At 41.2% G+C, this 13540-nt stretch overlaps 1 protein-coding gene across 2 annotated transcripts in view; it reads right to left on the reverse strand.

Annotated features, from left to right (window-relative positions):
- Positions 1–721: 721 nt before the first annotated feature.
- Positions 722–13540, reverse strand: part of LOC139477115 (transcription factor RFX4-like) — a 37970-nt gene continuing 25151 nt past the window's right edge. The window contains exons 9-20 of one of the 2 annotated variants that reach the window (XM_071259661.1): positions 13447–13524; positions 11744–11907; positions 10446–10546; positions 9112–9315; positions 8267–8361; positions 6784–6901; positions 6223–6342; positions 5645–5764; positions 5324–5438; positions 4148–4274; positions 3644–3795; positions 722–2700 (exon numbers count right to left, since the gene is read on the reverse strand). In XM_071259661.1, the coding sequence (XP_071115762.1) occupies positions 2415–2700; positions 3644–3795; positions 4148–4274; positions 5324–5438; positions 5645–5764; positions 6223–6342; positions 6784–6901; positions 8267–8361; positions 9112–9315; positions 10446–10546; positions 11744–11907; positions 13447–13524 (1680 nt within the window). In that variant the 3' untranslated portion in view covers positions 722–2414. Of the gene's footprint in view, positions 2701–3643; positions 3796–4147; positions 4275–5323; positions 5439–5644; positions 5792–6222; positions 6343–6783; positions 6902–8266; positions 8362–9111; positions 9316–10445; positions 10547–11743; positions 11908–13446; positions 13525–13540 lie in introns of both variants that reach the window. The other variant, XM_071259660.1, reaches the window with a different exon arrangement.

Consider the following 13540-nt stretch of genomic DNA (forward strand, 5'->3'; position numbering starts at 1 on the left):
TATAAATAACAACGAAACACGTCTCTTCTGTGTTGAAAATGCGAACGTGAAAAGTATTGACAGACGACCTATTTACCATCGGCGGTTTGTTGCTAGGAAAACAAAGATTTCTTTGTGGATTTAAGAATTGTTAAGGCTTAAGAAAGTTCTGGGAAGCTTTGAGAATATTGCCCCTGATTAATTGCAGTCCGTCATTATACAACTGTCGTATTGCTGACCGCTGCATTGCATGAGTGACGCGGTCGAAATATATGCAATGGTTATAGCTATATATATGAGGTGAGGTGAAATGGTGTTGAATGATATTGCACTTATAGCGACGTGCATGCACATATGTGTGTGGCTGCTTGTACTAGTCCGGACTGATGCCGATTTATAGTGCTTGCCCCCTGAGATACCGTGCCGCAGTTTAACATGAATACCCCACTCAGACACAGTATACTGACTCCGAGCCGACCAGTCCTTGATTTAGCCCCTTATTGCCGAGCGCCAGGCAGGGTAACAACAAGAACCATCTTTTAACGTCTTTTGGTATGACGCGTCCGTGGATCGAACCCCGGACCTTCCGCTCTCCGGGCGGACGCTCTACCACTTGACCACGGAGGCGGTCATATATATATGGTCAATGAAATATATAAGAAGTATACTGATATATGTAACACGTCTAAAATAATCCAACACACGCAGTAAGATTCAAAATGAATTTAATCATAAACGGCAGTACAGAGATCTCTGCGACTGGTACCATACAAGAATCGATTAAAACATGATCCACGATTTCCTCATGCATAATGAAAACGTCTGTTAGTACAGAAACTGTCAGCAAAGTCCCTGGAGGCGGAACCCAAGCACACACACAGATGTTTACGTGTCCATGCAAAGTAATATTCGCTTTATAGGGCCGTTAGGTAAGACTCCAAAAAAGCAATCGACTGGACTAGACTGTGCTGTGTCAGCATAATGTACAAACTCTGTTTGAAATGTATACACGATGAGCGTTATGATGACAGAACATCTTCAATAAGCGATTTAACGTTATGATTATCGTACTAGATAAAAATGAAACTTTGTAAATCCAGACCGTTCCCAGGGAAACTCACACTGGATTCATAAATGTCCGCTTACATGAGTCGTAGGCAGAGAGTAATGAATACAAGAGATTTCGAGGTATGAAACTGGCTAGCCAAGCACTTAATTATTGCGTTTATGCTTCCATAAGCCGGAAAACTAAGAACATTGTCCTGATTGGCTGATGATAGAATGGAGGGCTTGTGTTACAGTAATTCACACGATTCACTGTTCTGTATTGTTCCTCGCTATTCTTTTGTGTTAATGATTTAAAAATCAATCTGTAAAGATATTGTTGACCTATGTATTTACAAGAATCGACTTCAATATGTTTTGTTTCGCTAATGGAGGTATATACGTCAAATTCGGCGAATCCGCTACACCATGGGGAATTACACACACAAGTTGATACGTTTATACCTCTATAAACAAACAAGACATGGGTGCCGGAATCGTGCACGTCGAGCGTTGTCCTTTCCTATGGCACATAGGGTACCTGGCTCACAGGGGTACTCTATATGTCAGATTTCCTCAAAACATGGCTCATTTTGTTTCAAGACCTTGTGGTCCAAAATAGAAAAAATACCATATAAAAATTTCGAAAGGAAAAACAATAACGAAACGGGAGTATTTATTTGGAAGTCGAGTCCAATGTTTGAGTGTTTCATAAATACAGAAAGATATGTCACTGACAAAAAAAAAATTGACATTTAAATTGTTTCAGTTTTTTCCTCTTATGATGAATTTAGGTCAACAGATTCGGACAGTCTTATCGCTGAGACAGATTTAGTGAAAACACCGAATATCAAACATTTCTCTGACTTGGCCTGTATTGGGGTTTCCCGAAGCTTAATGGTAAACCATTCGCAAGCAAGAAGACAACAATCAAAGAAATCTCGTGTAGATGATAAATACATACATGATATTTCATTAAACGACTTTGGCACATGTTCAGCTCATCGCACCATCATGAAGAAAAGGTGAGCGGTGAAACCTAGGCTATTGTTATCGACAGATAACCCACCTAAATAAATAATAAGAATCATTTAATACATTCCAACCGGATATAGGTGGCGTCAAAAACAAATCGTGCCCTTTGGTAGATCTCAGATGCCCGCACGATCACCTAATTAACGCCTGACTGAAAATAGGAATTTTCACGTAGGTTTTAATAGTGGTTTGTAGATATCGAACGCATGGGACAATGGGAAAAGCGTTAAGGACAAGTGCATAGCAAGGTCCCCACACAGAATGCAAAATTCATCACATTGAACATCCTCGCAACACCAAACATACTTATAGCACTGGTTTGAAATAAATAACTCACTCACACGCTGTCATATTAATTACATCTGTGCAAAACCTCCAGGAATATTTTCATAATAAAAGTCTTTTGTCTGTCTCTTATACGATCGAAAGAACGTGTCTTCTTCTAATTTTCGCTTGGAGTTCGGATCCGTGAAGTTATAAAAATCCCCGACAGGTGAGTATCCATGGTAACCGTAGGCGCTGTTGTCGGGAGTTGTCTGTGGTGCGGGCTTCCCCACGTTGTCGTAGTTGTAGCCCCCGCACTCCATGCCTGATTGTCGGATGGATGGGGGAAATGGGGAAGTGTAGCCGTGGGTTTCGTTCCTGAAAATGAAGAAATAAACTGATAATGATGTTCAACATTAACCGGGTGATTGACAGGCGAAATTGAGCATACTGGCACAACCAATGCCAACGGAGACACCCCGGGGAGTGTCTTGTAGTTGGAGAGAGACTGCCTATTTTTGTGATCGATGGTTTATGTTTGTTTAGGTAACTATTTGTTTGAAATTTATTTCATCATGTGTGATACGCTGTTGTTCTGATATACACATACACTATTCCAATGCGTTATCAGCAGCCATTGTTGAATGCACCGCTTCGTAGGATGGTGACAGATCGATGTTTTCATACGCAAGGGACCCGTGAAGATCTGGGGAAGAATAGGTCTTCGGCAACCCGTGCTTGTCGTAAAAGGCGACTATGCTTGTCGTAAGGATCGGGTAGTCAGGCTTTCTGACTTGGTTGATGCATGTCATCGCATCCCAGTTGCGTAGATCGATGCTCATGATGTCAATCACTTGATTGTCTGGTCCAGACTCGATTAATTTACAGACCGCCGTCATATAGTTTGATTATTGCTGAGTGCGGCGTTAAACAGCAAACAACTATCATACGCAAGGTGTTTGTATGAAAAGGTTTAATTTGACAGAGGTATCAATTGGAAAAAAGGAGGCCTTTCTTATCCAATCAGAATCAAGCGTTATTCAGTATCATGGTTGAGAATTATATTACGCATGTCAGCTCAATGATAGAGGAGTGGCGTGAAACAACAAACAAACAAACAAACAAACAATGTTGTAGGAAGGCATCAGTGATGCAAGAGCACGGATTGATCCTGATGAATTAATTGTCGGCGTAAATATGAGATTACAACCCGCAGCCATCGTATCCAGGCCCTGCTAAGGAACGAAATTCTGCATCCTGTAATCCGGGTGTATAGACGACTCACTTCCCCGAAATATATAAGATACATCAAGGCACTCACATCTTAATCAGAGGGGGAACATTTTCGTTCATTGATGTTTGTTGCCGCGGATGGTTGCTTAGTGACCAGTCCGTGCCGATACCTCCACTGCGCATGGCGGACTGTGACATGGCGACCTGTCTTCCGGTGTCGTCTGTCAGCTGACCAGGCATCTGTAAACAAGCAATTGTATGTGTCTTTCAGGAAAATAGACAGAGATGTTAAGCCGAATGTGTTGATGTATACTAAGTATCATTAATACAAACAGCCAGATTTTGTCCACTCTCTTTTTATCCAGAAATATCGATAAGTCCGTTTCCCCGTGATTTACGAGTGAATGAAGTTTTGCTGTGAGTGGGACGGGTCGTATTGATTTACGCTGCTTTTAGTAATATTCCAGCAATATCACAGTAGGGACATCATCAGAAACGGACCTTTCACGTACATCCGTAAAACATTATATGCTCAATCATCTTTACTGTAGAGTACATCATCGGCATCAGAACAGGTGACGTCAGTACAAACCTGTCCGGAAGTGACATCATAGTTGTATTGCACTTGACCTCCGGGATGCGCATGCGTAGTTTTCGTGTGACCTTGACTATAGGGGGCGCTGTAGGAAGTACATGACTGGAACACCCCTTGGTTATTGCTGCAACGAAAAGACATGGCATCATGAAAATCTTCGTCAACTTGCATATCCTTTCTGAAAAGATTGATGGGTGATGATATTAGGGAATGTTCAGGGTGTGATCGAAGATGTATAATTGAAAAAAGGGTTCTCCAAAGCCTCAAGCCTAATAAGTGCTCGAGCCTATCAATAATTCAAAATTTGATACATTCAACTCTCGTCTAATCCACTATCAGTCATCTTATGATCTAGGGTAGCCTAGTGGTTGAAGCATTCGCTCATCACGCCGAAGACCCGGGTTCGATTTCCGACATGGGTACAATGTGTGAAGCCCATTCTTAGTTTCCGCGATATTGCTGGAATATTTCTAAAAGCAGCGTAAAATCATACTCACTCATTCGCTTTTGTGATCTAGTTTACAAAAGTTACAAAACGTAGACTAGCCCCATACGGAAAATAAAGTTGTACTTATATGATAGTAAACGAGCTTCCCTTTTCCTATCATGTGTATGTCCCGAGTGAAATAATTTTACCTGTCCCGAGCTTCAGCGATTATTTAAAGAGGGACATCAATTTGAAATGTAAAGGGAACGAGTTTTGCATCATATTTATTATGAACGATGACTGTTAAACAATTATGATAGATATAATGTCATATGCCCTTATAATGAGATACAGATGTGGATGAATACATGTGTACACTTCCGTGATGCATACAAAACTATCCCACCGAATCTGAGACAGATGTTTTTTGGGGGATATCCAAGCTAAAAGGAACATAACCGTCCTTTATTCCCTTTTGAGATATATTCAGATCTTTAACTGATGCGTGAGTGAGTGAGTGTGTATGGTTTTACGCCGCTTTTGGCAATGTTCCAGCAATATCACGGCGGGGACATCAGAAATGGGCTTCATACATTGTACCCATGTTGGGAATCGAACCCGGGGGTCTTCGGACGAGAGAACGCTTTAACCACTAGGCTACCCTACCGCCGTTAATTGATGAAGCATCCCATAGGCAGGTTCTCGTTTTGTTGGTGTATGACGTTATGAAGCAGATATGTACGTACCCCTGTGCCATAGAGTTTGGATGTCGAGACCGGGGCGAGTCTGGCGTCACCTTGTTCTGATTGGTCAGTCTCTCGCTGCACGACGATGACGTCACTCCACTAGCGTCATCGTATGCTGTTTTACAAAGAATATATGAATATATCAATCAATATGACAAACGTGGGCCAATAGCTGTTATTGTAAACCACATTACCTTCCTGGTTCACTGAAACTGTCCATTGTCAAGCGATATTGAACTTTTAAGATGGAAGCGCAAACATACTCTTTAAGGAAGTCACCTCTCAACAGGGAAGCTCTGAATGTTGGACCTGTAACCTTACCTGTCATGTGACTCATGATATTGCGTGCATTGGTAATGACAGAGCCTCGTTCCTGTATCGTAGGGGTCAAGGTTGCCGTGTCAGCAGGTGATAACAAGCTGTCCTTGATGACACTTGGATCTGGAAGAATGATATCCTCAATTGGATCTGGAAGGTAGATTATGCATTCAATATAACGTAGTGCAAGGCTACGTCTGAGATCATTCCACAACAGTCTATTCCGCATTCAAGAAATGTTAACTAATAGGAGCGTTCATTTAAACAATCTCAACATTTTTACATTTTGCAGACGGTTTAAGTTATATATATGTCCTTTCAAAGAGGAATAAGCGATTTTTGGATTGTTTTTATCTAAATGTTTCCTTTATGAATGTTTCATTGTGTATAATTTACTTTTTAACCTGTCCTTATATGTGTACTAAATCAAACTGGTAACCAGTATAAAAGCAAATTGCAACATGTAAGGATATTCTACAACTCGTTCACAATTTTCAACTAAACAATTCAAACACAAACGATGTCCGACGTCATCGTGCATTTTCTATAGGAGGACAATACGAAATAAACGTTGTGCTTACTGTCTGAGTTCTCTCCCTTGATGGCTCGCAGGAAGTCGTTAGCTCGCTCTTGACAGTAAAGGTTTTCCACTAGGTACATCACATAGTCGTCAAACATCAGGTGCAGGAGATGGAAGGAGCCTTTCAATAATAATAATAATAATAATAATAATGGTAATGATGATGATGATGATGATGATGATGATGACGACGATGACGACGACGACAAAATTAATTAGTTCATATAAATATTTAAGAACGATATCATTCGATACAGTTTCAAGAAATAACCAAAAATAGTTATTACACCAAAAGGGCGAATCAAAGTAGAAAACACGTGCAAAGCGATTGGCATAATCTATTGCAGAAAACACTTGTCAATGCTAGGAATTTACTCGTGCTGTATCCAGCAACGTAGTGTGAAGCCCATTTCTGGAGTCCCCTGCCGTGATATTGCTGGAATATTGCTAAAAGCGGCGTAAAACCTCACTCACTCACTCACTCCAGCAACGTAACACACCACTCGACAATGCGTTCAAATAGGTTGCACGATATATAGTCTAAGCTCTACACGGAACGTACCGAAGCTTGGCGAGCTGTGTAGTGTCATGTCTCGGATGACTCGGGTCCCGAAGCACGACCACATCAGCAGGAACTGTCGGGCCAGTCGACGCATCGTCCCCGCTTTCTTCAGACTGGGCTGTAACAAGGGTCAGAATAGGATATATGAGTTTTATCATCCAAAACTGGCTCCCACAGGAGATATCGCTTGGATTAGATCAAGCGATATCTACACTGTAGATATCGCTGCAAAGAAATTACATCACAATGCTTTGCAGACCATTGTGACGTCACTGTTACCATGACGTCATAATCAAATGACATCACTTATGGCTCTGCTACTGAAGCTGTTAGCAGTACTTTCAACACTGAAGACACTGCTAATTACTGTCTACAAATTGAAAAAGTTGGAAGAATGATGTTGGATGATAAATAAAATCTCACCCTCGTGTCTTTTGATATCAAATATATCAACACTCGTTGATAAAAGTGGCAAAAATCCTCGGCAAGCCTCGGAATTTTTCTACTTTTATCAACTTTTATTCTCTATATGTCAGAGACGGATATATGAGTTATGTCAGAATAGGATATATGAGTTATGTCAGAGTTATGTCAGAGAAGAATATTTGAGTTATGTCAGAGAAGGATGTATGAGTTATGTCAGAATAGGATATATGAGTTTTGTCAGAGAAGAATATTTGAGTAATGTCAGAGAAGGATATATGAGTTATGTTAGAGAAGGATATATGAGTCAGGCCAGAGGTGAGGTATGTATTATGTCAGAGTGTGAGGTAAGTGTAAGGTCAACGTGGGATATATGTGTTAGGCCAGGGAGTTTGACACAACATAAGGCTTTCAGTGACTGTGAATGTATGATCAGGTGTCTGTTTATGTTTTCAAGGATGTTTATGAATGATGGTTAAAGTACACTTCCGTCAAGGCAGATACCTAGATTATAGATCCAGGGAACAGTCCGATATTAAACACATATTGCCTGGTAAACAAGCAGAAGAAACATTGGAAAAAGATCGTCTTGGCCGAAGTCCAAAATGTATTCATGAGTCCCCTTCCTTGTTAGCGCAACAAGGTGAGTGAAACTCAGTAAGTGTTGAAGTGAGTGAGTGAGTGAATTGGGTTTAACGCTGCTTTTAACATTATTCTGGTTACATCACGGCGTGTCAGCTTAATGTGGGAGGAAGGCACGAAGTGATGCAGGTCTCAGACGTTTACCACTTCGCTGAAACCCACAAGTACGGGTATGGTGCTGACAAACCTAGAAACATGATAGGGGTGAACCAGGATTCGAACCCACAATCATAGGTTTCTGGCGTGCCCAAGGGACGCAACTCTGCACAGCGAATCGCGGCGCCTTAGACGACTGGGCCACCCGTGCCCCCTGTAAGTGTTGAGACATCTTGACGGCAATCTCGAGGTCAACGCCATTAGACACACTTGAACGCCTGCGATTCATGTATGCTAGAGGGTTATTCTGATGTGTGCTCACCTGTATGACACAGCGGTCCACCATGCTGTCTAGCCACTCAATGTAAGACTCAATCGGGGCCTGCTCTTCTAGGAGACGCTCGAACTCTGTGCACACTGCAGAACACAATATACATGGCATAATGACATCGCTACACTCATCACATCGAGACATCGCCATAACACCACATCTAGACATCGTCACACACAACACATCAAGACATCGCCACACACAACACATCTAGACATCGCCACACATATGACATCTAGACATCGCCACACACATCACATCTAGACGTCGCCACACACATCACATCTAGACGTCGCCACACACATCACATCTAGACGTCGCCACACACATCACATCTAGACATCGCCACACACATCACATCTAGGCTACGCCACCCACATTACATCTAGACATCGCCACACACATCACATCAAGACGTCGCCACTCACATCACATCTAGACATCGCCACACACATCACATCTAGACATCGCCACTCATCACATCTAGACGTCGCCACTCACATCACATCTAGACGTCGCCACTCACATCACATCTAAACGTCGCCACACACATAACATGTAGACGTAGTCACACACATCTCATCTGGACGTAGGCACACACATCGAATCAAAATATCGCCACACACATCATGGCAAGGAAAAACAACATTTCAAATTGTCTATTTTTCATTCAGCATTTCGTGAAATGTGAGAGGAAGGTCAAGTTTTATAACGTTTAAGTCGTAAGTGTGATTTTAAGGCTCAGTGGTGAACAATCTTGATACTGGATTTTTAAGGTGGTGAGATCCTTAAACCAACCAATGATGAATGAGAATCTGTTAATATGGTCAACCTACAATTGAAAATCGTTTCATGCTCTCTCTCCGAGTAGTGGTCCATGGTGTAGAGGGTTTGCTTGACGATGCTGCTGAGGTCCACGCTAAGCCAGTCATCCAGCATCTGTAGCGTAATGTCGGAGCTGTGGATGACGCTGCGGGCAGCCTGGCACAGGTGGTTCAAGGACGTCTGGCGCCTCAACACCTGGGCGAACCGCCTCGCCACTGGAGGAAAGACATGTTGGATGTATAATGTGTGGCACTGTGGCGTACAAAAGTCTGGTGTCTGTTTGAACCTTCAGTATTCCATAGCTATTTTTGACGGTGAAGTCGACTACTCAACTTTATCGGAAGGTCAGACTCGGACACTCAGTGGATCGTTGCTCAGTCTGAAATATCCTTGTTTATCTGACCACCATTCGTTTAATCTTATTATTATCTTTAATACTACGTTATATAGCTCGACTATGACAGACAGTGGCTTTGAGCAACGTTCATACAATTTCCCACTAGGGCCAGGGGCGGCCGTGTAGCCTAGTGGTTAAAGCGTTCGCTCGTCATGCCGAAGACCCGGGTTCGGTGAGTGAAACCCATTTCTGGTGTCCCCGCCTGCTGGAATTTTGCTAAAAGCGGCGTAAAACCATACTCAATCAATCAATCACTAGGACCAATACCAAAGGGGTTTTGCAAGACTCCAAGTATAAGGGTCGAGTTGTTGACACGTACAACTATGTGATGAGTGCTCAAGCTACTATCCCCCTAGCCTTGATGCAGCTGGAATATTGCTAACTGTGCCTCATGGTCAGAATAAAGTTTAAATGTTGAATGGGTAGCGTTTAAATAAGATCAGAATTATGACAAGAAGGATGACTCCTTTACAACAGTTAACTTTCCCTTCATGTCTGGTAATGTTCCTGCAGCTCAAGACCTCGGTGTCTACATTTCACAACTTTTGAGGTACAATGGAACATAGTCTTTCTACCAAGACTTCAAAGAGCGTCATACGACTCCTGTTGTTTGATCAAGGTTACAACATTCAAGGACGAAGTAAAGCTTTCAAAATGTTTATGGTAGACATGTGGTGAACATTTGACGCATCAGTGACAAGACTGATGTCCGAATGATTTGTACCTTCTGTTCCCCCGTTTTCTCAGGTGAACAATTGACTCGCCTTTGCATGTGTTTGTGGGTCAGGATACGCTCAGCTGTTCGCGAACACCTGTTATAATCACTGTTTGGTGGTGATTCATAAACATATGACCATGATATAGTCGGATTTGTTCAATCGAGTCTCCTTTTTGCAGAGATATACTACAGGAGCAACAGATATGCGTGAAAGCGAGTTGAATACGTACGGTCAAATTTTGTTCTTTGTAGACAGTCTGGAAGTGTGTCCAAAGCCTGCTTCAGCCACTCGTCTAGCTGACGGGCAAACCTTCGGATCACCTGGGTCAGACTGAAACACAGACAGGATACACGTACTGACCTCTGCTATGAAAGTGCCCGTTAACGTGTCTGAAGACTCTGCTTGTCTTTAGTTACCATTATTAACCAAGAAAGGGGAACACATTGGCTAAGAAAGTGGCTATGTTGAAGAACACTTGCCATCAGGCCATCGACTATTTAAAGCGTTTCATAGGAAGGGCGTGTACATTGTATGTGCCTTTTATCATCACTTTTTTAGAATGATAAGATGTTCAATCATGAAAATTCACATTATATCAGAATATTTAATAATCAGAATTTGATCGGCACTAAAATTGGAAAATGACACACATGTATTTTACTGAAAATACATGTGTGTTAAAAGAAGTTTTCAATTGGAATCATTCATGTTATACATTACAGCTTTCACTATGGTTGCTTTCTGAGGACATACCAGTCTTGATTGACAAGTTCAAAGCCACACATAGAAAGCATTGTGTAATAAAGCACGTTCCTCGAGTACAGTAAACTACGTTTATAACGAACACGCTTAAACGACCTGACCGAACATATTTCTTAGTCCTGGCAATAAGTTGTATATATGCTGCATATATATGCTTATAACGAACTGCGGTTATTACGAACTAAAATAAGTGGTCCCTTTGAGCTCGTTATAACCGTAGTTTACTGTATGTCCATTTTTCAAAGGTCACAAGGTAATTTCCCCTGCTTATTTCACCGACTTATCACAGCGACATATCAAGTTGTTTGTGTGCATCTACCTCTTTGACATCGTAAAATGGCCACTATAAGAATTCACTATTACGAAGATTTATGAGTAAACATTTATCAGTCACCATTCGTACATGATTGCAGTAGGTTGTGAAAATATGTTGTACATTGTGAATACATTGTACATTGTAAATGTCATACAGTAAAACTACGGTTATAACGAACACAAAGTGACCACTAATTTAAACTCGTGATAATCGTTGATCGTTATAAGCATATATATACACACACACACACACACACACACACACACACACACACACACACACACACACACATATATATATATATATATATATATATATATATATATATATATATATATATACATTTCGTTTATTGGTCAGTTCGTTATAAACGTGTTCGTTATAAACGTAGTTTACTGTAACGAAGCGTCTGACGATGAGAGTATCAGTGTCACACATCGATGTTGTACCTGTCTGGCAGTGCCTGTAATACCGTTGGCATGAGGACGCTGGCTATAGCCTTGTATAGGATGGAGTCACACACGCCCACCAGCATGACGATAGACTGACAGTCCAGGATGGGTACCATGTGGGCTGGCATCCCCTGCCAGAAGTGGAGCAAGAAGCTCTGCACCTGCAACAAGGAGCAGTCAATATATAGTTGATTTTTTATAAAGAGAATCTCACCCGAATGCATATTGATACCAAATATGTGAACGCGAGGAGCTTTAAACGTTTATGGGGGCGGTCGGGTAGCCTAGTGGTTAAAGCGTTCGCTCGCCACGTCGAAGTCCCGGGTTCGAATCCCGATATTGGTAGCCCATTTCTGGTGTTCCCTGCCGTGATATTGCTGGACTATTGCTAAAAGCATTCAATATATTTTTTATGGAGAGAATCTTACCCGTGTGCCTATTGATATCAAATATGTGAGGGGTTTTAAACACTTATGTTTGGTATCAAAAGACACCAGTGTGAGATTGTATTTGACATCCAAGATCATTCTTCCAGCTGTTCAGTTTGTAAACAGTAAAAACTAGAGCCTTGATTGTTAAAGGGTACACTTAACCAGTTATAGTGGCAGGCATATTAGTTGTGCGTAGTTATAACGTCATGGTAACAGAAGGTGGGAATAAGACCTGCGAACAGTTTTTCATACATATCTCCCGTGGAAGCCACTGTGAGATGGTAAAAATAGTTAATTAAACTGTTTTTCATCACAAAACATGAGTAGATCATTGGTATAAGACACATCAATAACTCCTACCGGGTGATTTTTTCGAATACAAGGTTAGGCCCAAGAAGGACCATTTGTCTGGTAGCACCAGTGTATGAGGCAAGCTGTCCACGTGGTAATAATAAATGGAATGAATTCCACAATATCTTGGTTTGTACGTTTTCATTGACGAACGTACTAGATATCTGCGAGCATACTTTACTAAATCCAAATATACTAAAGTTCCGTTTAATCTTCTTAAGCCAAACAGTTAGTAAACTTAAAAATCTAACTTTTGCAATTGTACTTAAAAACAATTTAAGTCATCCCGGTAACTTTAATATCTCTGTATTTGTGTAACTCTTGTACCTAATGTCTACAGCATACGCTTTCTTATGCAGTAAACTACAGTTATAACTCAACGAGACCACTACTTTTAGTTCGTTATATCCGTCAGTTCGTTATACGTGTGTTCCTTATAAACGTAGTTTACTGTATGTACATATACACATTATTTACATGCACTGTAGCCCTATGTTATTTTTGATCTGTTGTGCCACAATAGTGATACGCGTCAATAACCTGCATAACTGTGATATGACACGTCGTTATTTCAACGAGTTATTGGTAGAGAACGGACTGACTGTATTGCAACAGTGAATAGAACATCGAGGGTATTACATATTTAACAAAATCAGACCTGGCAATAAAGAAAATATGTTATATTTACAGTCGAGATAGATGATCACTGAATAAAGCAGTTTCAATGGTACAGTAAAGTACGTTTATATCGAACACTCTTATAACGAACTGACGGATATAACGAACAGATTTTTTGACCCGACTATTGGCTATTGTTATACTGTATATATGCCTATAACGAACTACGGTTATAACGAACTAAAGTTAGTGGTCCCTTTGAGTTCGTTATAACCGTAGTTTACTGTATTAGAAACCCACCTCTTCAAAGTTTGCTCTGATGACAGTGTCGAGTATCCTCTGACAGTGTGTGCGGTACATCATCAGGAACGTCACCACCTGCAACAGCAACAAC

This window comes from Haliotis cracherodii, unplaced genomic scaffold (assembly GCF_022045235.1).
Source record: "Haliotis cracherodii isolate W230 unplaced genomic scaffold, xgHalCrac1.p SCAF_31, whole genome shotgun sequence".
NCBI classification, from domain to species: Eukaryota; Metazoa; Mollusca; class Gastropoda; order Lepetellida; family Haliotidae; genus Haliotis; species Haliotis cracherodii.